The sequence below is a fragment of the Bufo gargarizans genome, chromosome 8 (assembly GCF_014858855.1).
Source record: "Bufo gargarizans isolate SCDJY-AF-19 chromosome 8, ASM1485885v1, whole genome shotgun sequence".
NCBI lineage: Eukaryota > Metazoa > Chordata > Amphibia > Anura > Bufonidae > Bufo > Bufo gargarizans.
This window is the reverse complement of record NC_058087.1, coordinates 65,125,602-65,153,074: the sequence shown is the minus strand read 5'-3', so window position 1 is coordinate 65,153,074 and position 27,473 is coordinate 65,125,602. Positions and strand designations below refer to the sequence as shown.

Sequence of the window (27,473 nt, the reverse complement as noted above, 5' to 3'; positions counted from 1 at the left end):
AGGGAGGTGGTGGACGATGAAATCACTGACCCAACCTGGGAAGGTGGCAAGCCAAGCGAGGATAGCAGTACAGAGGGGTAGGAATCTGCAGCACCGCAACAGGCTGGAAGAGGCATTGGGGTGGCAAAAGGGAGAAGGCAGGCCACACCAAACAGGCCAGCAACTGTTCCCCGGAGCACCCCCTTGCGGCAAACTCCCTTGCCAAGGGGTAGGTGTTCTGCAGACTGGCACTTTTTTGAGGAAAGTGCGGACGATAAAAGAATTGTCATTCGCAACCAGTGCCGTGCAAAAATGAGTAGGGGCGTTAACACTAGCAACCTCAACATCACCAGCATGGTCCGCCACATGGAATCAAAGCACCCTAATATGCCTCCCACCCTTGACCTTCGCAAGCACCATCAACTAGCACATCCACTTCTGTGTCCCAGCACAGTGTACAGATGTCCATACCCCAAGCCTTTGAATGAAAGTGCAAATACCCAGCCACCCACCCACAGACCATAGCACTAAATGCGCACCTTTTCAAATTGCTGGCCCTGGAAATCTTTCCATTTAGGCTTGTGGACACTGAGGCTTTCCGCAGCCTGATGTCGGTGGCCGACCCTCATTACTCAGTCCCCAGCCACCAGAATTTTTCCGGGTGTGCCATCCCCGCCTTACACCAGCATGTGTCCTGTAACATCACCCGTTCCCTGACCAACGCAGTTATTGGCAAGGTCCACTTAACGACTCACACATGGACAAGTGCTTTTGGCCAGGGACTACATTTCTCTGATGGCACACTGGGTGAACGTTGTGAAGGCCGGGAGCAAGTTGTACCTTGGGATGGCACAGGTGCTACCGACACCAAGGATTGCGGGCCCTACTTCCATCAGGATTTTCGCCACCACCTACATTTGTGGCTCCAACCCCCCTTCTCCACCTCCTCCACTTCCACCTCTGAATTCTCATCTTGCAGCACCAGTCAGCCATCAGTCAGTAGCTGGAAGCAGTGTAGCACTGCAGTGGGGAAGCGGCAACAGGCCATGACAAACAGCACACCGCCGGTGTGGACCAGACTGAGCTGTGGCTCTCGGCACTCAACCTACAGTTACAACCAGGCATGGCTGTGTCTGATAATGGCTGTAACTTGGTGGCGGCTTTGGAGCTCGGCAAGCTCACATATATACCATGCCTACCCCAATTTGCCTGAGCTACTGGTGTAGGTGTGCCACGTGTGTGCCCATTTCCAAAAGTCATCTACAGCTGCCGCCGGTCTGGCAACGCTGCAGCAGTGCTTGCAATTGTCAGCTCACCAACTGTTGTGAGACATGAGCACGAGCTGGAACTCTACGTTCCACATGTTGGCCAGGCTTTGTAAGCAGCAGACGGCAGTAGTGGAATACCAGCTGCAACATGGTCGTCGCCTTTCCAGTCAGCTTCCTCCTCCATAATATCAACATGCTTATTAGGCTGCCCTCCCCCCCCTAATGTTTTAGATGGTCAGCATAGCAGCAGACCCTCACCTCTAATGTTTTTGATGGTCAGATCAGCAGCAGGCCCTCGCTCCTAATGTTTGAGGGTCACCAGCAGGCCATAAATCATAATTTTTCATGGGTGTGTATGATCCCTCCTTTATGTGTAATAAAGGGTATATTAGAGTGCCGGTTCCTTGTAATTTTTGTCAGCCCTTTCACTTAGTGCATAGACTTTATGAGTTTAGGAGTCCCACTACCTGAACAATTGTACCACAATGTGAATGAGGCCCTCCTTTATGTGATTTACAGGGTTTGTTGGAGTGCCTCTTCCTTGTAATTTTTGGCAGCACTTCCATTTTTTTTACAAGTAAATATACAGGAAAGAATGTTTCCTAACAATTTTTCCTGTAAAATCGATTTTATCTTCGGTTTTGTGCGTATTATTGTCAGTCTATAAAAGTGGCGTACTACTCGGACAACATCGTTCCAAGCAGCGACCTGGGAGTCCAAGATGTATCCAGACATCCTTGCTATGCTGTTTCCGAACCATTTCAGTGGTGTTTCGATCAATTTCTGACCTTTTCTTGTGAACCAGACACCCTCCCCTCTTCAGAGCAAGGGGTGCCTGGTATAATGCTCTGGTTCTCTCATTCACTTCCATTGTCCTCTGGTGCTCTGTAGATCATCCAAGCATCCCAAAGTGTTCTACTCGAGCAGCAGAGCACCCAAGCACTTTGGCGCTCGATTAACAATTTTCATGTATCATTACCTATCTAAGATGCCTATATTTGGGAAGGTTTAGCGCCGATTAACTATAGATGTGCTGATCAGTGCTTGTTCACAATGGCCTTCGAAGGCTGATGCACAATATATGGGAGAGCAACAATTGCTACTGAAGTCTCTCCTCTCCAATGCAGTTTTGTTAAAAGGGAGATGTCCAGCTGATAATCGAGCATCTTTCATTCTGATGAAAGATGCATATTAACTGGCAAGCAAGCATTTAGTAATTCATTGGCTGATTGGCAGTACAATTATATGGGCCAATTATCAGGAACGAGGGTCCTATGAACATTTTCTCATTGTTTTGTTTCCCATTTGTTGGACTTAAAATCTCTTAGGGCTCTTTCACACGAGCGTATGCCGTGCGGGTAATCCACTGCGTGAAAGAATGCCAAGCCCCGCTCCGGACAGCAGAGACACAGAGCAATAACATGATTGGTAATGCTCCGCGCCTCTCTGTGATCCTTTTACTACAAAATCACTGTGACAACTTTATTTCACTATGATTTTGTAGTAAAAAGGTCACAGAGAGGCACGGAGCATGATCAATCAATCATGGTAATGTTCCGTGTCTCTGCTGTCCGGAGCGAGCTTGGCATTCTTTTACACAGCAGATTACCCGCACGGCATCCGCTCATGTGAAAGAGCCTTTAGTGTAACAAGACCTTAACCTTGGCAGTTATCATGTAGAGAAAGTTAATACAAGACTTACTAATGCATTGTGATTGTCCATATTGCTTCCTTTGCTGGCTGGATTAATTTTTACATCCCATTATACACTGCTCGTATCCAGGGGTTTACGACCACCCTGCAATCCAGCAGTGGTGGTGGTGCTTGCACACTATAGGAAAAAGTGCTGGCCACTCTGGTGGCTGGGACTGTGGGAGCGCACACATTCATACATGCACAGCAGCTCCCATTTCGGCCACCTCGTATCTGCTCTGCAGAGGTGGTCGTAAGCCCTGGATACGAGCAGTGTATAATGGGATGGAAAAATTAATAAAGCCAGCAATTTTGATAATCACAATACATTAGTAAGTGACTTGTGCTAACTTTCTCTACATGATAAAGGCCATTTACTGAAGTGAGACAACCACTTTAAGAATAGCCTGCATGGATTTTTGAATGAGCATTATGCCATTTGGAATTTCATGTATACTTTGTGATATCTCCACAAAGCAAACCTGCTAAATTACCTTTTCCCAGGATTCATAGTCATATTGTCAGATTGAAAAGTTTTGCAATTTTTTAACATATTTTGTGCATCAATTCCTTGTAGTTTTCAAGATGTTTGTAGCCATTGAATAGAAACCTTCCAGAGAATAAAACTCTGCCCTGGCCACGTGATGTTCACATGGGTGCATAGTTTGTTACAGTTACAGTACAGTCTTCAGAGCCATACACCCATGTCATTATCACTAGGGATGAGCAAATTTTATATTTTGAAATTCAAGTTCGGGTCCGGGCTGTGGTATAATCTGAATTGCGTTATGGATTCCGTTACCACGAACCGTGACGCAATTCCATGACGGAATGCATAAAGGAATGCCTTTAGAGGCATTTCATAATTCATTCCGTCATAATAGAAGTCTATGGTCTGCAAAACGGATCTGTCCTGTTTCTGTTATGCAGGAGAGGGTTATGCAGAAGAGGACTCCAGCATAACGGGAACCGGACAGATCTATTATGCAGCCCATAGACTTCTATTATGACGAAATGAATAACAGAATGCCTCTGAAGGCATTCCGATATGCATTCCGTCATGGAATTGCGTTATGGTCCGTGGTAATGGAATCCATAACGCAATTCAGATTATACCACAACCTGAACTCGAATTTCAAAATATGAAATTCGCTCATCCCTAATTATCACATGACCCAGATAGATTTTCATCCAGAAGTAAATGGAGGTGATTTTCTGCAAGCAGTCACCTGGCAATTTATAAAGAAATGATACAAAAGGGATGTACAACTGAAACCCCCTTTAAAGGGCTTCTGTCACCCCCATTGTGCAATTTTCATTAGCTGACATTAGCTATTTGCTAATGTTAGCTGAGTGCAATCATACATGTCCTACAGTACCTTTGTATGTGGCTTATTTCTTGTAAAAATCATAATTTTATCATATGCAAATTTCCTCACTACCAGCAAGTTGGGCTTGTACTTGATGGTAGCCGCTGCATCTGCCGCATCTAGACACGCCCCATCTCCTCTTGATAAACAGGGCCAGCGAGCGCCCTCCTACTCCCATTGGCCCCGTCTGCTGCTGAATTCCTGCGCCGTAACGTTCCTCGATCGGCGCAGGCGTACTGAGTGAAGGACGTGCGCTTGCCCACTCCTTCCTCAGTGTGCCTGCGCCGATTACGTCACACTATGTCCGGAAGAGAAGACTGCCGATTATCACTGATGCCGGCAGTCTTCTCTTCCGGGTGTAGTGTGAAGTAATCGGCGCAGGTGCACTCAGGAAGGAGCGGGCATGCGAGCGTCCTTCTCTCAGAGCGCCTGCGCCGAATGAGGACTGGTACGGCGCCGGCGCGGGATTTCATGGGCAGAGAGGGCCAGCAGGGGGAGGAGAGCGCTCACTAGCCCTGTCTATCAAGTGGAGGAGGGGGCGTGTTTATAGTCCGAGGATGCGGCGGCTACCAGCAAGTAACTGCCCAAGTTGCTGGTAGTAAAGTAATTAGCATATTATAAAAGTACGATTTTTAAAGAAATTACAGCACAGAGAGAGGTAAGAGTGATATATATGGACTCAACTGACATTAGCAAATAGCTAATGTCCGAAACTGAAAATTTCTAAATGGGGGGTGACAGAAGCCCTTTAACTTCACATAACAGGAGCCTGCAATAGTTTGTTTTGGTAGTTCTATGAATTTTAGGGAGAAAAGATAAATCTAGCATCCGATAAAACTGAGATAATTATTAAAGCATCTTAAAACCGTAAAAACAGGACAGCAGAGCGTCTACGCGTTTTCGATCTATATACACTAGTCCTTACACATGACTAAGCTCTGTACCATGAAACACAAGTATATATCTAGTTGTAGAAAAAACAGTGTGAACAATCTTTAAAAACCATTCACATTATCACATGATATGCAAATGCACAAACAGCAAAGATGCACTACAAGAACATAGTGCATCATTTTAGTATGAAAATTGATTAATAGTGTAACATTAAATCATGTTTTTATTCAAACCATAAGTGATACAGGTTTTGAAATTAAATATGCAAAAAAAATTATGTTCCAGCATGGTCACACATGCTCAGTTCCATCCTTAAACTGCCATCGGTGCTATTTTCTGTTAGAAGTTGTAAAAGTTACACAAAGAGCTGAAGCAAAAAGGATGTGTCCCCTGAGAAAGGACAGACACCCTGAACTGATTCTGAAGAGAATCTAGCAGCGCAATTGGCGTAATGAAGGGGGAGATCTCTGGATACATGTATGGAACATGACTCCAGCTTTGTTAGGTGTACTATATGATGGCTGATTTTCTTTTTTGACATCTATCATGGCATAACCACTCTAACTGTGTTCAGTACATCTAGTTTAGATATTCCAAACATAAAAATCCATGTAAAATGACCTCAAGTTTCAGAGCAATATAATAAAAGATTAAAATAGGAAAAAAACACCTCATGCATAAAACTTTTATATTGCATTGTGTACCAGCAGAACTTCAAAGACCATATCCAGTGGTCCAGGATGCCTCTATTGGATGTTCTCTTTGTGCGGTGAACTTATGAAGCATATCTCAGTCTAATGAGGAGACCCTTTAGGCGATCATACAGTTCAAAGGTGAACAGTTCATAAACAGCAATACACAAACATGCTAGACATAAAGCTGGCAATTTGGAATACGCTTTGCATCATAGCAACAATCTCATCAAAGGGAAGCCATTTAGCAAGATGGGGTGATTTGCTGAGCCTGGAAGCTGCAGCCACTGTCGAAATTCCTCTTAATGCAGTAATTTCTGATAATTACCAGAGCGCAAATTTAGAACAACAATTTGTTGAAAAGGCACAAAGTACATTTATCTCCCTAGAACAGGTGGCAAATGTGTGCAGAAATTAGGCACAAATGAGCAGGTATTAACCTTTTAGTCACTACAGTTCGAAATGTGTTAATTCGCTTAACCGAGGTATATTGCTGTTTTTATGGGTTGTAGTTTTGAATGAAATATAAGACCATCATTAGTAGGGATGACTATAGTATTTAATTGGAACAACAAGGACGGTATTCCTAATACCATCCCAATATGTAGTCTCAATATGTATCTCTAACATAACATGTAAGAATATACAATCATTTATAATTTTTATTTCTAATAGAAGTGTCTAAAAAAAGAAGTAACCACAGTATTTTGGCCTTTTAGTAAAAAATTGTCTTCTCAAAGACAAATGAAACAGTCCGATTGGATACGAAGGCTACTAATGACGGTCAATAGCTTCAGATTGTGGATGCACACACCCATGGAGGTGGAAAAATAGGCTGCTACTGAGGACCCTGTAATAGGGCTCATGCACACCACCACATGTTTGGTCCGCATCGGATCCACATTTTTTCATTGGGGCCGCAAAAGATGCGGACAGGACACTGTCAAAGCCATAGAACACATCCTATTCTTGTCCATTTTGTAGACAAAGATAGGACATTTCAACAGAAATTTGAAAATAAATGGTGGCATGCACTCGGTAGGGATCCTTGTTTTGCGGATTTGCTTTTTGTCGACCGCAACCCACAGCCATGTGCATAAGGCATAATCACTTTTGGTCTAAAGGTGGCATGAATGATTATGGCACGATCGGCTGACCATCTTATTGGCATGAAGTGCTCTGCTGATGTTCGTTCAGCATATGTCAGGGGGAAGAAAAGATCAGGCATGTTGAATTTCAACACATTGACCTTTTGCGCTGAAGGGAGATAAGTCACCTCTAGAGGTGTCTAACTGCAGCTTATTTGCCTTTTAAATTGAAAACACCTGCACACTTGGTTGAACTGAGCGTGCATGTACATGAGGAGTTTATTGAAAAAGCTGAACATTAGCAACAGTACAGAAGGTGTATGGACAAATGGTTTTTATCATGCAGAGAAAGTTTATTCAAGGCACCGACTAATACTAGCTACTGGATACCCGCAGTGTATAATATAATGGAATAAAGAATCCTGCCAGAAAAGGAGGAAATATGGACAATAACAATACATTAGGAAGTGCCTTGTATTAACTTTGCATGATAAATCCCACTTGCTGAAGTGACACAACCCCTTTAAGCCTTGAATATGTTTAAATTCCTGCCAACCTGTATTAAGCAATGTAGTTCTGCATTTGTGGGAGGGGAGGCTGATTACAAGGCTAATTATACGCACCTGTGGGCCAGGCTGGCTGATTAGTAGGCTATTTACAGGCACCTGTGGGCCCAGGCTAACGCTGATTCAGCTGATTTCACCCACCCACCCACACCTTCTACAGTCACTTCTCATTAGGGTGGCCCCCTTTAGGCTGCCCTACCACAGCAGTTATGGCATAACTCTACTGCTTGTTGTAGATAGGGTTAGATAGGTTAGGTTCACCTTTCTGATAGCCGGAAAAATTCTTCTGAAAAAGGGACTTTTGCGTTTGATAAGTGATTTCCATAAGTGCTTGTGAGGCGAAACCAGGTGCGGGTAAAAAACTCAGAAGAGGTGCAAATTTTTATATTACACCTTATCTCTGTGTAGCCTCCATTCCTGGTTTCAGCTCATATTCACTGATGGAAATCATTGATGAAACACTGAACAAACACTGACTGCGTGAAAGCGACCTTATGGCTGTTTCACATGAGCAAGTCCATTGCGAGTATCATGCTTCGTGTGTGAGCGTGATCCTACGTTCTGGATTTGCAGGAGCATACAGCATTTTTATGATTTTTAATGCTATGTGCCTCTGATTATCCTTACTTCTACAGGATCATAGGGACACAAAGCTGTCAATATGATCCTGTAGCAGTAAGGTCATGTATGGAAACAGCATTAAAATCAAAGTAAATAAATCATGATAATGCAGTACGCTCCTGCGAGTCCAGAATGGAGGATCACGCTCACACACGGAGTGTCATCACACTGCACAACCCCTTCTAAATTCGATTTGAGTTCAATTAGGCTGAATCGGCATTTGATTTGATCTGGGCTAGAGATGAGCAAATCTATTCTGCTGATTTGGAATTCATCTCGAATGTCCCCAAAAATGTGGATTATTATGAGCCAAAATATCTTAAGATTTGTTTTGGACAAATTGGAGAGGGAGGGAGAGAGAGTAATTTTTAATAACACGATTTTCTCGAACTGTTCAATCAGCTCTTTTTCATAATGGAAAGCTAATTAGCATACCTTTGGGTTTCTGGGAAAGTTATTCAAATTAGGTAAGTATTAGATGTGCTAATTTGCATTTATTTTTCAAAAAAATTTTCTCTTGAAAAAAAAAAATCCTTTAAGAGTCCTAGGAGAACAAAGAATTTCATATACAATTTTTTGGGGCAATTGGAGCATATTTGATTGGTTTAGAATTAATAAGGGTTTGAATCAAATTATTTGAAAAATTTGCCGAATCGGATACAAAACAAATTTCAAGAGATTCACTCATCGCTAATCTGTGTCCAAATAAATTCAACTTGAATCAAGTGTCCCAAATCCTTTCCCTCTCTCTCACTTTCATTTTGATTCACCTGAATCGAATCACACAAAATTCAGGTTTGTTAGAATCAGAATTCATTAAAAATTCAGGTCGAATTTCCAAATTTTAGATTCACTCATCTTTAGGTTTTACCAAACTGCGACCCGTAGTATTGCAAAACTACTACTCCTATCTTTCCAGTGTCCACCAGGAGCTGAAGAAAGTCACAAGCTGAATAGCTTTGTACTGCTTGTACTAAGTATTCTGTAGAATATGGTCACTTTAGGGTCAATGTCCTTCATACTGTGGTCCAAACCTATTTGGACCACAGTATGAAGGACATTGACCCTAAAGTGACCATATTCTACAGAGTACTTAGTACTACACTATGCGTAGAATGTCTCCAATGTCAAAGAGAAGAAGCAGCTGCCTTAGTAAGTGCTGATGTTCATTATGAGATTTTATTTTTTACCAACTGCTGCCTGGAGCAGCTTGCTGGAATTTATAGCCTAACAGCACTGGGAATGCTACAGGTTGAATAAATGAACTATAGAGGGGCAAGTGGATGCAATAATCTATATAAGAATAAACTGCTACATGTAAAATAATGTATCAAGGGGCCAAGCAGGGAATCCCTATGTGGAGAATAGGAGGATATTGAACAGACTATATTGTGTTAATGTGTTGTGTCTTTGGGGTCCAATAAACATGTGATAAAGGAAACTCGCTCATTTAACCAGAATGTCTTCTAAGGGATCCATAATTTCAGCTGATGTTTACGCGGCAGTGAAAGTATACTGCTCACAGTGGGGGATGAGGAAGACTCTCAGTTAATTAAAGCTTAGTGAGTTAAATGAGGTCTGGGTAATGAGGAGCCTAATTCATTGTGTGTGCATCACTTTGCTAGGGAAGACTAATTATAACCTCCTTTTCTGGTATACATGTGCAGCCACAATTTGACCCATTTTAGTAGGAAAGTGAGCAATCCTGATTAACCGAAGTTTTTAATGCCTTTTGGTGCAAAAAGAGCAATTAAACTATTTGGGTTGCTTAGAAATAGAAGTTAAAATATTTAATTTTCCAACTAGTGGAATGTATTCTCATCCATAATTGCTTTGGCCAAGACCTTTATCTGAAGCAGATAGGAGTGGTAAGTCTGTTTATGGGTAAGGTAGATGGTATCTATCAAGATGCACGATAAAACTTATGACCCACTTATGTCATATTGATTAGTATGAGTATGAACTCAAAAGAAAGAAAAAAGCTCACACATACAATTAAAGGATTCATTTCTATTAATGATGTATGTTGATGATAGGACACCAATGTGTCTGTCATTGGCAAGCATCTGACTTCTAGGACCACCACTGAATGACCACCAGTACAATAATTTGCATGGAGCAATGCGGCTATGCATCGGCTATGCATCATGAAGCTGTGCTTGTTTCTGGAAGTAAATTGGGCTGGGTTCAGGCTGAGCTGTAATATCAGAGACAACCACATGAAAATATTCTATCTTATCTGGAAAAACAGTGAAGGGTTCAAGCAGAGCCATTGCGCATTCAGGACATTCTGGTGTTTGGATGCCCACCAACCACACACTAACCCTCTATCTTAGGGCCTTATTTGCAACTTCTTTTGGCAATTTGGAAAGCATGATAGATAGAATAGAGATAAGTGAATCAATTCTAACAAATCAATTTGTCTCATCAGCAGGACTTCTTCATCCGTGAGAAAGATGTCCACCTGCCACTAGCCTAGCCCTGACAATTTTCTGCCTGCACTTCTGCTTCAAGCAGAGGAATGGCACAGGATCTGCTTTGGCTTCAGGGAAGCATCTGTGCAGACGTTTCTCCAAAGCAGAGCCTGTACCCTTACTCTGCTAATCAGAGCAGCGGTTCAGGCAGGAAATTGTCAGAGCCGGGCATTAAGCAATCTAGCGGCAGGGTGACAGCCTCCCCACAGGTAAAGAGACCTTGCTGATGAGATGAATTGATTTGTCATGTATACCATATATTTAATAAAGTACAAACAATACAGTCAGACATAGCAGGTACCTGTCTATGATTCCTATGCAGTCTTTGATGCGTGGTCCTCTACATCTGTAAAGGAAGAAGAGGAAAAAACTAATTCAATAGTAGAAATGCAAAAAAGGATTTGGAAGCAAGAAAATCAACTAAGATTTTAACAGAAATCTAACTGGAACCCCGCCCGCTTTCCCTGCTACTTTCAGTGAAAAACCTAAGCAGCAAGTCCGCAACTGGTCGATGTTCCCTACTATGCTAAAGTGCAAGACATAAACACAGAGACAGACAACACAGAGACGGAGTCGTACAGAAGAGCCAAGCGGACAATACAGTACCAAGTCGCAAGACAGGGGGTAGTCAAATAGCCAAGCCGAAGTCAGAACCAGACAAGAAACATAGCACCAAAACATGAGACAGAGAGTGGTCAAAGGAAAGCTAAGGTCAAATATAGAAGCAATACAAATGCACACAGAACCAGAAGCACAACTAGGGAGTCAATGACTATCACTAGTATGGGTATAAGGCCAAGAAGGGGTTTAAATAAAGCACTGAGTCCCAGGATCAGAACCTAATAGGTCATTGCTCAGCACTCCATTAGTCAGAACAATAGTACACAGGAATAGAGCAGCTGAGCAATCTGCCCCTCGCTTGTATCCTCCAGCACACACCCACTGTGGGGAGAAATCCTGTTGTTAAAAGCTCTGTTGCGTCACCAGGGGGCATGGTTTAGCAGCATGTCTCTGCTGACGCAGTCGCGCTGAAGCTGGAGATCTCACCGCTGGAACCCGGACAGGTACGTTTGTGACACAAGCAGCCAATACCTGCAAGGCTGAGCTCAAAAGCTACATATTTTTGCTATTTAACATTTTGCTATGGTTTTGCAAGGTTTTTTTTCTCCAAGTTTTCATTTAGAGAAAGCAAATGGCTTCCATTTGCTCCAAAATTACAGCATCAATTAATGCTACCATATTTAGAACTAAAGCAAAATAAAGTAACCTTTCCAGTGTGAAAGTATTAGATGGTGTCAGTGGTGCAAGATACACAAGCTAGGTTACCCATTACGTAATTTGTATGCCACTGTCTCAATTTATCTGAATGTTTTTCTGATATGTCCATATAAACTTCAGGATTCTGAAAACAGAAGTTCAAAGAAGAAAAAAACACAAACTAATGATTACAATCCTATTACAAGGAAGAAAAGAAAAAAAGAGAACCAGCTGCAAACAAGCCCAGAACATAACACTATTATTTTCAGCATTTCAAACAGAGCTTGTCATGCACAATAATCTTTCATGATACGAGTCGGACTCCAAATTCACAGAAAGGGTTAACCTTAAAGTCCTTTGTCTCAGCTGTCACCAGTGACAAAAATGATTACAATGATTGGTTCTCAAACAGCAGTAAACAAAGAGAGCAGGGCACAAAGGTGGCACCTCCCCTACAAACTAGCATTAGCAGTACCAAGTAAGCTTCACCTGTGCCTGCAGGAGACCTCCCAGTGCCAAGGTCTTGTTTTTCTGCCCCTCTCTGGTTTTCTGGCGCACACAACACTGAGCCCATGATTACTACCCACAAAAAACAGTGCTGATCACAGCTTATCTCCATTCGAATGGCAGTTAAATGGCCAACGCACAATTATTTTCTGTTCCATTTCTGTATAAACCCCCAGAGCTTGAAATTGGAATTGGCAACTGCCGGATAGGCTGATGTAGACCAGTGCACACAACAGAAAAGTAAAAAGGCTTTAAAGAAAGGATTGGAATTTCTAAAAGACTAACAACTCGATAGTCTTATGGGTCCTACAGATCTTGAATAGACAAACACCTGGATTACACTTCTCAACTCATTAGAAACATTGACATTAATGAAGCATTTCCATAAAACTATGTTTCCGTCTTCCTTGTGACATAGAACTGGAGAGAAACATTTAGATGGCTTAAGGAAAGCTTAGGACTGCACTGCTTCAGAACCCCTCTAATGTGTCTTCATATTTCAATTCACTTGCTTGATGACTCGTGTTGATGCGGGCATTCTAATAGTGATTTTCATTTATCCTCCATTTCCTCTATTTTAAGAAAGCTTCTACCTCATAAAAGTTAGGATTAACAAGTTAACCATCTTGAGCATAAAGGAATTAATCAAAGTGGCTTTTTATATGCAATGTAGTGAGTTGACAAAAAATAGGTACTCAAGGAACAACAGGCATGTTTAAAGCTAGGACATCTTAAAGTGTAGGCTCATTTAGGAGATCCAAAGTTAAAGGGGTTCTCTCCAAGAGCCCCTGTCCCCCTGTGTGGAGGTACCAGAGATACTAATTATACACAATTATTCCAGCAGTGTTCCTCTTTATATGCAAATAATACAAATATGCCACCAATGTGATTCTCAGAAGATTTTGTGAGCATTAATTTGTTCAGCACTCAGTTCTCATAGGCAAGAGAACTAAATCTCCAGTGTTCCTTGGCAAATATCTGTGTTCCTTGGCTACAAAGAAAGAGTTCCAAAAGACACAAATAGTTAGGCGCAGCAAAGATATAAAGGAGTAATACAAAAAAAGCCTCATACTTAAAAAGTGTTCAAAGAAAAAAATGTTGGTGTAGTGCATCATCCAAACAAATACCTTTTTTACTTTCAAAGTTGCTCAGGAAAAGTAAGAAATGTTTAGCCACGCTCTTAAAGAAACAGTTTGTGAAAAACTGTGGTACGATATGTCTAGTACAAGAATCTATATTTGGTGTTTTTAAAACCTTTGGGTCATTCATCTCACCCTCAAAGCCCCTGCAGCACTCTTAACACAGTGTATCAGTTTTTTTTTTTTTTTTACTTTAACTCATATCCAGGAAGGTGGTCACTGACTTCTAGACCTTCATGCTCTTGCAGACATCTGGCATTGCCATTCATACCGTGCCATTCAGAAACATTAGGATGGGCCTATTTTGTAGAGATATAGGTTACTGAATAATTTCATATTTGTTAGTTAACTTTCTAATTCAGTAATTTGAAGTGGCGTTGCATTGGACTTTATGTTTCTGTTGAAGTTGTTCTTTAACTTTTTTTCTTACACATTGAATGTGGGAACATCAGTGATAATTACTAGAGAGACAATGCACACTCTTTTGTACCCTTGACTTATTGCTACTCTGGAAACCAAGTAATGAAACTCAGTGGGCTGTGTATAGAGGATGGCTATGATGGTAGTCCATCCTGAGTCTCTTTGTATAGATACAAGTAATCTTTCCAAATCACCAAAGGTGTTTAGTCGCTCTCAATAGTTCTCTGCAATGTCCAACTGTGGGGCGCAGTCCTAAATCAGCTAGCCAATCCATCTTAATAGTGTGGCTGGCGCCAGAAGCAATATAATTCAATCCACGTGCAGTAAAATCTACAGCCATAGGCATACATTACTTATACTGTCTCTGTCCAGGAACTGTCTCTCATGGTCCTCAACCATCTGGAATAATTCAATGCTTCTTTACCTTAGACATTGGTTCTTACTGGTTCTTACTTATCTGCTTCAACTGCATGCAGGTTTCTGTTCAGGCCTACTTGGCAATAGCACACACACAAAAGGTCTTCACTCTGGTTTGCTTACCAGAAGACTCATTAACCTGGGGGTGGGGCCAGCCTACTACCCAACAACTAACACTAATAAATGTCATTTAACTATTTCCTTCCTAGGTACATAACTCTTTCGAATACAGAGTGCGTAGATCATGGTTAGCATCACAGTAAACATGTTAACAACCTTACTAGTGAACCATAATATTAACCCTTTAGCAGTGAACGATAGCATGTAACATTTCTCACTTTCTATTACAATTACTGCCATTAATTCACATCTACCTCGCTGTCTGCAAGAATCAGCTAGCTGGAAAGATACATAGAAGGATTGCGTCCTTGTGCACATGGATTGCATCCTTGTAAAGTTATTTTTTATTGCAGACCCATTTACTTGAGTGAATGAGTCTTGCAGTAAAATCAGAGCTGGATGGTGCATATGAATTCACCCACTGACTTTAATGGCCCATTGTTTAGTCTGGATGCTGCCTGTTCTATAATCGGAAAGCACACAAACTGGAAAATGGTCCATCTGAAAAGCTATGTGACATCATTAGCCCTGACTTTCCCATTAAAATATGCATTCAGATAAGCACAGTATATATATATATATATATATATATATATATGATACATGGTTCTCCCATCAAAATAAAAGATCAGATTGAGTTAAAGGGGTATTCCACTTATGTAAATTATCTATTATATTGGTGGGTAAAGAATTTAAAAATGTGATTTGCCAGCTTTGCCGAGATTCGGTTTGTGACAAATTACTTCATCATGAATTGCTTTCCATTGTATGGAGTGGGCGCAATGATGAGGAATGGTGATCGCACCACCATCCATCAGTTAACCCCTCAGTTGCCAACGTGAGCCATGATCACAGCATTTGTGACTCACATTCAGTTGCTCAGGGGTTATTCAGGGGTTGAAAAAATAATTATACTCACCTCATCCACTTGACAGCTGAGACGCCATCCGCTTCAGTCTTGATGGAAGTAAACCTGCCAAAAGACTTGCGATGATGAGCGTGATGACCATCTGATCACGCTGGGTGTGAACGGTGACTTCATCAGTGATGTGGTGAGGCCATCATGTTCTATGCAGGTCCTTTGGTAGGTTTTCTTCAATCAAGATAGGAGTGGAATAGGTGAGTATAATTTTTTTTACTTTCAGCGAACATTTTAGGAAAAATGATTTGTTACCACAATGTACGAGGAAATTTGGTTTGGTAACAAATCAAAATTTTCCTGAAATTCGGATCGTAGTTCACTTCAGATACTTCGATTTGCTCAACACTAGTGGTGGGGATCCTACTGTTGGGACCCCCACTGATCACAAGAACAAGGAACCTGTACCACAAAGAGACCCCCTGAAATGAATGGAGCAGCTGGTCGGGCATGCGTATGCAGCTCTATTCATTTCTATGGGAGTTCCAGAGATAGCCAGTTGGTCCTCAAATTTGACAAAATAAGGCAGCAAGGCCCCGTACAGTAGTACTACTTGATGGATGGAATCAAATCAATCTATGACACTGAAGCTGGAGGAACATTATTTGAGTCAAACAATTCTTAATAATAATATTAATAATCAAATATAATATGTTAATCTTCAATAGTAGAAATTCAGAGGAGCTAGATTTCAAATACAAGTTAACAAGGTATTTTAATGTAAGAAAAACCTTTTCCCTGAACTGAACCTTGTCTTTTACCCCCTTTCCCCATTCAGATGATGCCGGGGTTGCCGCTGCTTTCCACTTCCTGCTGAAATGTCGACACAGCAGGAAATGGCTGTGAATGCCGCTCAACCAATCACTGGCTGCAGCAATGACCCGTCTCAGTCAGCGATTGGCTGAGTGGCAATCGCAGCCATTTCCTGCTCTGGTGAGACAGGAGTACGGTTGCCAACCGTCCTAAAGTTTCTGGACAGTCCGTGGTGGTACTTGACTAGATTATTTTAGCGATAATTATCACCATTTTACAACTCACAGTAAATGTGTTGTTATCAGTATACTGAGCTATAGACATGTATTTATATCATTCATTATGGTTTTCCAATTTGTCCATAAAAAATGTTGGCTGTCTAATATGTCTATGATTTGGGGAAAAATCCACAAAAAAGAAAAGTCTGGACAGGAGCAGAAAGTGAAGAGCGCTGTGGAAGCCACTGTCGGAAGGGCGGCAATGGGGGGGATGGAAGAGATAGGTACAAGTTCTGTTTTTTTTTTCTTCTAATTTTTATTAGCTACAGCTCAGGAAAAGTTTTTTCTTTGCGCTAAAGTACCACTTTAGTTCATGTTACTAAATAGACTATTTTCATTTTGGCTAAAATACTTTATATATCCATTATACATAATTTATAAATGTTGTAAGGTCCATATGATAAATGTAGATTTATTTAAATTATCCTCAAAGCTGCAGCATTTATCCAAACTTTGGACAACTTATTAAAATTTCTGTTTAATGAACGCTCTATATGATGGCAACAAGTGGATAATGTGAAACCTAGGGAATATTATGAATAATAGCATATGAAATTCAGTCTAATGCAGAGATGGTGATGCATTTCAATTGGTTGTCTTCAGATGCTTTTAAAAAAAAAAAATCAACTATGTTATTTTTTTACATTCATAGTACAGCTATGTACAGATAATGTGGCTTACTTTAGGTTGAGCTAATATTCCTCTCTGCACGGATTCTTGCAGCACACAATATTGTGACAAGCAGTAGAGAGACATCTCAGTTGGGTTAATGACCCTAAGATATGTGTTTGCAATTCAGAACCAGCTGAACTTTAATTGACAAGTAGGGAGAGTGCTGTGTTTGCATAGACTCACCTCACAACATCTACTGCCATATACCTGTCTTGGCGATCTTTTTGTGTCCTTTATTGTATTCTCTTGTTGACAGTGCCTCAGAAATATCCCCATCTCAGGACAAGTTCTACGCTAATGGAGAAACTTCTCTATATATAACAAGAGGTTTCTATTTCCAGATATGGCAGCAGCAAAACATGTCCAAGATTATATTTTCGAGGCCTTTATTATGAAAAAGTAAAATGAAAAATAAGCCCATTTAGGATACTTCAAAATTGGACGTAAATTGCTGATGAAAAATTTGTGTCAAAATCTGAACTATTTATACACACAGATTTTGAGGATTTTCCTACATATTTACACTATGAATTTCTGAATAGATTTCTCAGATTTTTATGGATGAGGTGATTTGTGTATGGATGAGATTTATTTAGTGCCTTAAGGAGTCAGCCTTAAGCATTGGTGACAAATCGCTAGAATATGCCACCAATGTCTGATAAATGCGGGTCCCACAAAGTGAAGAAGTGCAGACCGTGGATGCGCAGCCATACTCAATTCATTTCTATGGCACTGCTGAAAACAGGGTTTGGCTATTTTTGTCAGTCCCATAGAAATGAATAGAGATAGGTTCTAGAGATAGGAAACAAAATCCTGTCATCCGCTGTTAAAATCCAAGTTTTATTCGGTATACATTGAAAGTACAGGAATACGAGCCATAACAGGTTGATGTGTTTCGAAAGTAGGTTATTACTAAAACTTGATGTTGAAATGTGTCAACCTGTTATGACTCATGTTCCTGTACTTTAAATGTATACTGAATAGGGGCGTGGCCTGGCAGACATGGCGTGAGGACGCACTACAGAAGGCTCTCTGAATATCCTGCTCATATTGTGCTTTCCCCATCTCCCTTTGTCCTCCAACCTGCCATATATACCTAGTGGAGACCCTCTCAACATTACTGGCTGACTGGCGGCAAGATCAGAGAGAGGGGAGACTGCTTACCACGCCGCTCCTGAGAGACGTTGTGCACGCCATCTCCCGACAGAGCAAGGAGTGACGAGCGGCATTGACTTGCGCTGTAGAGGGGGTAAGAAACATAGAATGTGTTGGCAGATAAGAACCATTTGGGCCATCTAGTCTGCCCAATATACTGAATACTATGAATAGCCTTGGCCCTATCTTATATGAAGGATGGCCTTATGCCTATCCCATGCATGCTTAAACTCCTTCACTGTATTTGCAGCTACCACTTCTGCAGGGAGGCTATTCCATGCATCCACTACTCTCTCAGTAAAGTAATACTTCCTGATATTACTTTTAAACCTTTTCCCCTCTAATTTAAAACTATGTCCTTTTGTAGCAGTTTTTCTTCTTTTAAATGTTCTCTCCTCTTTTACCTTGTTGATCCCCTTTATGCATTTAAAAGTTTCTATCATATCCCCTCTGTCTCGTCTTTCTTCTAAGCTATACATGTTAAGGTCCTTTAATCTTTCCTGGTAAGTTTTATCCTGCAATCCATGTACCAGTTTAGTATCTCTTCTCTGAACTCTCTCCAAAGTATCAATATCCTTCTGGAGATATGGTCTCCAGTACTGAGCACAATACTCCAAATAAGGTCTCACTTGTGCTCTGTAGAGCGGCATGAGCACCTCCCTCTTTCTACTGGCAATGCCTCTCCCTATACACCCAAGCATTCTGCTAGCATTTCCTGCTGCTCTATGACATTGTCTGCCTACCTTTAAGTCTTCTGAAATAATGACCACTAAATCCCTTTCTTCAGATACTGAGGTTAGGACTGTATCACTGATTTTATATTCTGCTCTTGGGTTTTTACGTCCCAGGTGAATTATCTTGCACTTATCAACATTACATTTTAGTTGCCAGATTTTTGACCATTCCTCTAGTTTTCCTAAATCCTTTTCCATTTGGTGTATCCCTCCAGTGCCTGACTGCCATATACTCTTAATAGAGAGCACGGAACTACATCCCAGGCACTGGAGGGAGCAGAGGACCTACCTTCTGAAGCTGTTGTGCCGCTTGTCTCGTGGTCTGGAATGATGGTGGTCATCTTGTCGGTGAGACCGCAAAGGCTGGTGTAGGGGAAGATGTGCCTCCTCTGTATAGAGAACTGGAGTGCAGAAAGCTATTGTATAGCCCTCTAAATATTTATAGCATGGATTCTGCAAGTCAGCCATTGGGCTGATTCCAAGTTCACATTCCCAGGGGGTTCTGTGTGCTGAGCCTTGTGGCTGTGAGGAGCTGCTGCTGGGGGAAAGAGCCGGGATGTGCACGCTATATATGAATAGCACCCTGTTATTTGTCTTCTGCTGCAAGAATATCTTTCTAAGCTGCAGCCTGCACTGAATATAATCACATATAGAAATAAAAGCAGCTGTATATGGGGCGAAAAACTGCTTCAGCCCCCTCTCATACAGTACTTCAGGCAGACTCTTAATAGACAACATGAGCCAGACTTAAGAGGAAGACAGTTCTGCAGCTCAACTTGATGATATGCCTCAAGCAGATAAAATTATGTCAGCCATAGAGGGTTGCCAGGCTGCCTTACCGGCAAAGATAGATAACCTACAAAGTGATGTTAATTTTTTGCGGCATGATATTGAGAAAATGAGAAATCGTACCACAGAGGTGGAACGTAGGGTTGGAGAGGTGGAAAACACAGTGCATGGCACCTCAGAGTTGACAAATTTGCTTCTTCAACAAGTAAAAATCCTTCAAGCTAGAGCAGAAGATGCCAAAAATCGAAATAGGTGCAATAATATCCGCATTCTTGGCCTCCCAGAGAGAGCAGAGGGCACAGAGCCTGAAGACTTTTCTGAGAACCTGATAAAGTGGGTGCTGTCGCCGTTGCAGCTCTCTCAATGCTTCGTAATTGAACGGCACAGAGAATCCCGACTAGGCCCCTGCTGCCCGGTTTGCCGCAGAGACCATTTCTAATGAAGATCATAAACTACAGGGACCACGACAACATCCTTGTGGTAGCCAGTAATTAGGGAACTGTTTCCTATGAGAACACTAAGATATCATTTTATCCTGACTTCACTACTGAGGTACAGAAAAAGAGGAGACAATTTGCTCAAGTTCGGCCCAAATTGAGGGAACTCGGCCTACAATATGCAATGCTTTACCTGAGGAGGCTGCGATTCCAGGTGGATGGGACTACTCGTTTCTTTCAAACGCCAGAAGAGTCGTCAGATTGCTTGGTCAATCGCCATCTACAGGGGGTAGACAGTGACTTATTGACCTAGATTAATTGAGGGAATTTCATATGTAAAGTGCTCTGCCCCTTTCTGTATCTGTTCCTGACTTACTGCATGATGTATGTAATGTGAAAATCTGACGGGGGGAGGGTTGCGCTTGAGATGGGGTTACAACTATGAATTTAATGAAGATATGCCTTTAGGTTTATTAAGTTAGGTATATAGGGGTGAGTGAAGGGTGGGTAGAATATTTAGCAAACGGATACTATCCCATTTAGAGATGAACAAATAAAAATAAAAAATCTATTTGGCCGGTTCGCCGAATTTTTCGGAAAAATTCGGTTCGATACGAATATATTTGTGGCGAATTGCGTTAAAAAACATCTATTTCCTGGCTGCAGAGAGCCTTTATAGTGCTGTAGAACACTGTACCTTGCAGTAAAACGCATAGGGAGTCTGCTGTGCTAGTGAAATAATACTGTGAGTCAGTATGACATGCAGATGACAGGCGTCGCTCTTAGAATCACTGCACGCTTCACTTATTTGGGCAGTTACGGGGGCCAAAACTGACCAAATAACTCAAGTATAAACTCAGCCTTACAGGTCAATGTTAGCGCCAAGAAGAAGTGCACTACTTTTACACTGTCCCTAGCTGATTCCACATAGATGTCTACAGAACCTGTTTTATTAAATGCTTATACAAGTAGAGCCCCCCGACAGAGTGGTGTCAGCAGTAGGTTTGTGTTGACCTCACTGATTATTTTGCCCTTCCTCTGATCCGTCAGGACAAGCACCCCCAAAAAAAGGATCCTGTCAGTGGAGCATCTGCCTTCACTCAGTCAGCATTTGGTCAGTAATCCATCAGTATTGCTAATGCCAAAAAAAATTGGAGTGGATCCAAAACAAGATGACACGTGAATCAAATATTTGCTTGTCTTCTGTGTTTTGTACCCACACCTGCTTTTGGCTACCAAATCACAAGCCAATTCTGAAGGGACCATACAGGCCTTACAGCTGCTACACAGACAGCATCCGTTGTGCATATCATTTGGCCCAATGACAAAGTCTGGAGGTGGCGGCAGCATCAGGAGGAGGCCACAGAGTGGAACAATGACAGTGTGGAGGTGACAGCAGCATCAGGAGGCCCCTAGAGTGGCACAATGACATAGTGTGATGGTGGCGGCAGCATGAGGAGGCCACAGAGCGGCACAGAGCGTGGAGGTGGTGGCAGCAGCATAAAAAGGAGGCCACAGAGTGGCACAATGACAGTGTGGAGGTGGCAGCAGCAGCATCAAGAGACCACAGAGTGGCAAGGTGACATAGTGTGGAGATGGCAGCAGTATCAGGAGACCACAGACTGGCAAGGTGACATAGTGTGGAGGTGACAGCAGCATCAGGAGAGGTAGCAGCAGCATCAGGAGACCACAGAGTGACCCGGTGATAGAGTGGGGGAAGTGGCAGTAGCATCAGGAGACTACAGAGTGGCAAGGTGACATAGTGTGGAGTTGACAGCAGAATCAGAAGACCACATAGTGTCAAGTTGACATTGTGTGGAGGTGACAGCATAATCAGGAGACCACAGTGGGGCAAGGTGACATAGTGTGGAGGTGACAGCAGAATCATAAGATTACAGAGTGTTAAGTTGACATAGTGTGGAGGTTACAGCAGCATCAGGTGAGGTGGCAGCAGCATCAGGAGACCACAGAGTGACCCGGTGACAGAGTGGGGAGGTGGCACCAGCATCAGGAGATCACAGAGTGGCAAGGTGACATAGTGTGGGGGTGGCAGCAGCATCAGGAGACCACAGAGTGGAAAGGTGATATAGTGTCAAGGTGACAGCAGAATCAGGAAACCACAGACTGGCAAGGTGACATAGTGTGGAGGTGGCAGAAGCATCAGGAGGCCACAGAGTGACCTGGTGACAGAGTGTGGAGGTGGCAATAGCATCAGGAGGCCACAGAGTGGCAAGGGGACATAGTGTGGAGGTGACAGCAGCATCAGGAGACCACAGAGTGCCAAGGTGACATAGTGTGGAGTTGACAGCAGAATCAGAAGACCACATAGTGTCAAGTTGACATTGTGTGGAGGTGACAGCATAATCAGGAGACCACAGTGGGGCAAGGTGACATAGTGTGGAGGTGACAGCAGAATCATAAGATTACAGAGTGTTAAGTTGACATAGTGTGGAGGTTACAGCAGCATCAGGTGAGGTGGCAGCAGCATCAGGAGACCACAGAGTGACCCGGTGACAGAGTGGGGAGGTGGCACCAGCATCAGGAGATCACAGAGTGGCAAGGTGACATAGTGTTGGGGTGGCAGCAGCATCAGGAGACCACAGAGTGGAAAGGTGATATAGTGTCAAGGTGACAGCAGAATCAGGAAACCACAGAGTGGCAAGGTGACATAGTGTGGAGGTGGCAGCAGCATCAGGAGGCCACAGAGTGACCTGGTGACAGAGTGTGGAGGTGGCAATAGCATCAGGAGGCCACAGAGTGGCAAGGGGACATAGTGTGGAGGTGACAGCAGCATCAGGAGACCACAGAGTGCCAAGGTGACATAGTGTGGAGGTGACAGCAGAATCAGGAGACCACAGAGTGGCAAGGTGACATAGTTTGGAGGTGACAGCAGCATCAGGAGATCACAGAGTGGAAAGGTGACATAGTGTGGAGGTGGCAGCAGCATCAGCAGACCACAGAGAGGCAAGGTGACATAGTGTGGAGTTGACAGCAGAATCAGGAGACCACAGAGTGGCAAGGTGACATAGTGTGGAGGTGACAGCAGCATCAGGAGATCACAGAGTTACCCAGTGACAGAGTGGGGAGGAGACAGCAGCAACAGGAGACCACAGAGTAGCAAGGTGACATAGTGTGGAGGTGACAGCAGAATCAAGGGACCACAGAGTGGCAAGGTGACAGAGTGGTTAGGTGGGTGGCAATACGAGTACCAGCTGAAGATGGTGGGTGAAAGAAGGAGCAATTGGAATCAGATGTGTGGCAGCATCATAATAGTAGCTGAGGCAGGTAGCCAGAAGAAACTGGTCTCTTTTGTCAAAGTGTTGGTGTGGCACCATGGATGATCTAGTCTGATGCATCAGACATTGGAGGGTGGAAATCCTAGCTTATCCACACCTGAATCATCTTGACAAAGGTCAGTCTCTCCACATTTTGGGTGGACAGGTGAGTTCTTCTTGGGGTAACTTTAGCCCCCGCCGCACTAAACACCCGCTCTGATGTCACACTACTGGCCGGCCAGGACAGCTTTTCCAGGGAAAACTCTGCTATCCACGGCCACAAATCCAGGGCACGAAGCTCCCGTTCCACCACATCCCAAAGTTGCTCTATTGGGTTGAGATCTGGTGACAGTGGGGGCCATTTTAGTACAGTGAACTCATTGTCATGTTCAAGAAACAAATTTGAAATTATTCGAGCTTTGTGACATGGTGCATTATCCTGCTGGAAGTAGCCATCAGAGGATGGGTACATGGTGGTCATGAAGGGATGGACATGGTCAGAAACAATGCTCAGGTAGCCGTGGCATTTAAACTATGGCAAATTGGCACTAAGGGGCCTAAAGTGTGCCCAGAAAACATCCCCCACACCATTACACCACCACCACCAGCCTGCACAGTGGTAACAAGGCATGATGGATACATGTTCTCATTCTGTTCACGCCAAATTCGGACTCTACCATTTGAATGTCTCAACAGAAATCGAGACTCATCAGACCAGGCAACATTTTTCCAGTCTTCAACAGTCCAATTTTGGTGAGCTCATGCAAATTGTAGCCTCTTTTTCCTATTTGTAGTGGAGATGAGTGGTACCCAGTGGGGTCTTCTGCTGTTGTAGCCCATCCGCCTCAAGGTTGTGCGTGTTGTGGCTTCACAAATGCTTTGCTGTATACCTCGGTTGTAATGAGTGGTTATTTCAGTCAACGTTGCTCTTCTATCAGCTTGAATCAGTCGGCCCATTCTCCTCTGACCTCTAGCATCAACAAGGCATTTTCGCCCACAGGACTGCCGCATACTGGGTGTTTTTCCCTTTTCACACCATTCTTTGTAAACCCTAGAAATGGTTGTGCGTGAAAATCCAGTAACTGAGCAGATTGTCAAATACTCAGACCGGCCCGTCTGGCACCAACAACCATGCCACGCTCAAAATTGCTTAAATCACCTTTCTGACATTCAGTTTGGAGTTCAGGAGATTGTCTTGACCAGGACCACAACCCTACATGCATTGAAGCAACTGCCATGTGATTGGTTGACTAGATAATCGCATTAATGAGAAATAGAACAGGTGTTCCTAATAATTCTTTAGGTGAGTGTGTATATATATATATATATATATTTTCCACTTATACACTCCACAAAAGGGCTTTAGAACATATAACTTCACCGCTGAAAGGCAAGTAGGACCTTATTTGTTTCCACTTATACATGACACTAATGGCTTTAGAACATATAACTGCACCGCTGAATGGAAAATATATTTTTCTTTTTTCCACTTATACTTTCCATAAAAGGGCTTTAGAACATATAACTGCACTGCTGAACGGCAAATAGGCCCTTATTATTTCCACTTATACAGAGCACAAAAGGCTTTAGAACATATAACTGCTCCGCTGAACTGCAAATATATTTTTCTTTTTTCCACTTATACACTCCATAAAAGGGCTTTAGAACATATAGCTGCACTGCTGAACAGCTAATACATTTTTCTTTTTTTCTCTTATACACTCCACAAATGGGCTTTAGAGCATATAACTGTACTGCTAAGCGGTAAATATTTTTTTCTTTTTTCTACTTATACACTCCACAAAAAGCTTTAGAACGTACAACTGCACCGCTGAACGGCAAATAGGCCCTTATTTTTTTCCACTTATACACGACACAAAAGGCATCAGAATATATAACTGCACCGCTGAACGGCAAATATAGTTTTCTTTTATCCACTTATACACTCCACAAAAGGCTTTAGAATATATAACTGCACCGCTGAATGTTAAATATTTTTTTCTTTTTTCCACTTATACACTCCATAAAAGGGCTTTAGAACATATAGCTGCACCGTTGAACGGCAAATAGGCCCTTATTTTTTTCCACTTATACAAGACACAAAAGGCATTCGAATATATAACAGCACTGCTGAACGGCTAATATATTTTCTTTTTTCCACTTATATACTCCATAAAAGCCTTTAGAATATATAACTGCACTGCTGAATGGCAAATATATTTATCTTTTTTCCACTTATACACTCCACAAATGGGCTTTGGAACATATACTGTAACTGCACCGCTGAATGGCAAATATTTTTATTTTGCCACTAATACACGACAAAAGGGCTTTAGAACATATAACTGCACCGCTGAATGGCAAAAAAAAATTGGTGCCACTAATACACTCCAAAAAGGGCTGTAATTTTCGCACTTCACCACACTTTTCCCACTAATACAAGCCAAAAATTGCTTTAGAACATATAACTGCACCGCACAAGGGCAAATAAGACATATAAATATTTCCTTGTAATAAACCCTGTTAATGGCTGTATCAAACAGCACTTGCACCCCAATAATAAGAACAGTTTGCTGGAATTACAGAGCTGTATAATGGCAATTTGGATCCACAGTCAGTGCAGTAAGGTGTAATAGGATTGTTCCTATTACCCAGACTGTAACCTCCCCTACTGAACCCTGTTCTACATAAATGCTGTGGATGATTCCTCCCTATCCTTTTCCTACACCTTGAATAATCTTTCCCTGAACTTGTAAAACTTTTTTTTTTAGCACAATGAAGTCTTTCCTAGCACTGTCCCTAGCGCCTGCAGGGCTGTGACATCACAGGGCTGGCTGACTGTTCACTGGCTGCATGCATGGCATTGCATGGCATTATGGGTGACCCCGCGTTCCCAGAGTTCCTTTCTCCACATCCTCACATGTGCAGCAGCCATTTTAGGTAAAAAATGTGATTCGTTACCACTAGTGTTGAGTGAGCGTACTTGGCCGAACACCATTTCGGCTCGAGCATTGCTTGGCTTGGCACATAGCGGAGTTCGGGCGAACTCTGCGTGTGCTCGAGAGTGATAATCGAGTCAGTGTATTTAAATCTAGTCTCTATTTCTATGCAGAAGATCGCTGCACAGTGAGGGAATCCCTCAGTGTGAGTGTCAAGGAACCATGAACCAGACGTACAACAAGAGATGAGTGGAAATAAGAAGGCTTTATTGAAAATAAAGCTGTAAGGCAAAAGTCCAAACGGATGGCGAAACCGAAGCAGGGTCTTGCGAAACCAGAGATCAGGAACCAGAAGGGTAGTCAGATGAAGCCTGGATCAGGAACCAGCAGGGTAGTCAGACGAAGCCAGGATCAGGAACCAGCAGGGTAGTCAGACGAAGCCAGGATCAGGAATCAGCAGGGTAGTCAGACGAAGCCAGGATCAGGAACCAGAAGCAGCAGCAGTCTTAGAAGCATGTGAGCACAGGAGGACCAAGCAAGGAACTGAAGCCACAGACCTCCTATATATATGAGCTGGGCATCCAGCTCCTCCCAGTGGGAAGGAGGAGCCGCAGGGTGGGAGGCTACAAGAAACCCAGAAACCAAGATGGCCGCCAGCACATGTCAAACGAAGGAGAACAGCAAGGAGGTAAGACCATGACAGTACCTCCCCCTCAAGGGCCCCTCCTCCGCGGAGTAAGGAACGGTTTCTGAGGGAAGCGTGCGTGGAAGGCTCGGAGCAAGGCAGGAGCATGGACATCTGCGGAGGGAACCCAGGAACGCTCCTCTGGACCATAACCACGCCAATGGACCAAAAACTGCACCCGGCCGCGGACCAGGCGTGAGTCCAGGATATTGCTCACCTCATACTCCTCACGATTGCCCACTTGGACCGGACGAGGCCGAGGAATCGAGGAAGTGAAACGATTACACACCAGTGGCTTCAACAGGGAGACATGAAACACGTTGGAGATCCGCA

General features: G+C 42.9%; 1 protein-coding gene across 2 annotated transcripts in view; it reads right to left on the bottom strand.

The window, feature by feature from the left end:
* Positions 1–27,473, bottom strand: part of ERBB4 (erb-b2 receptor tyrosine kinase 4) — a 1,102,749-nt gene that overhangs the window by 220,845 nt on the left and 854,431 nt on the right. For both annotated transcript variants that reach the window (XM_044302570.1, XM_044302571.1), the window contains exon 16: positions 10,946–10,990. In XM_044302570.1, coding sequence (XP_044158505.1) covers positions 10,946–10,990 — 45 coding nt within the window. The remainder of the gene's footprint in view (positions 1–10,945; positions 10,991–27,473) is intronic.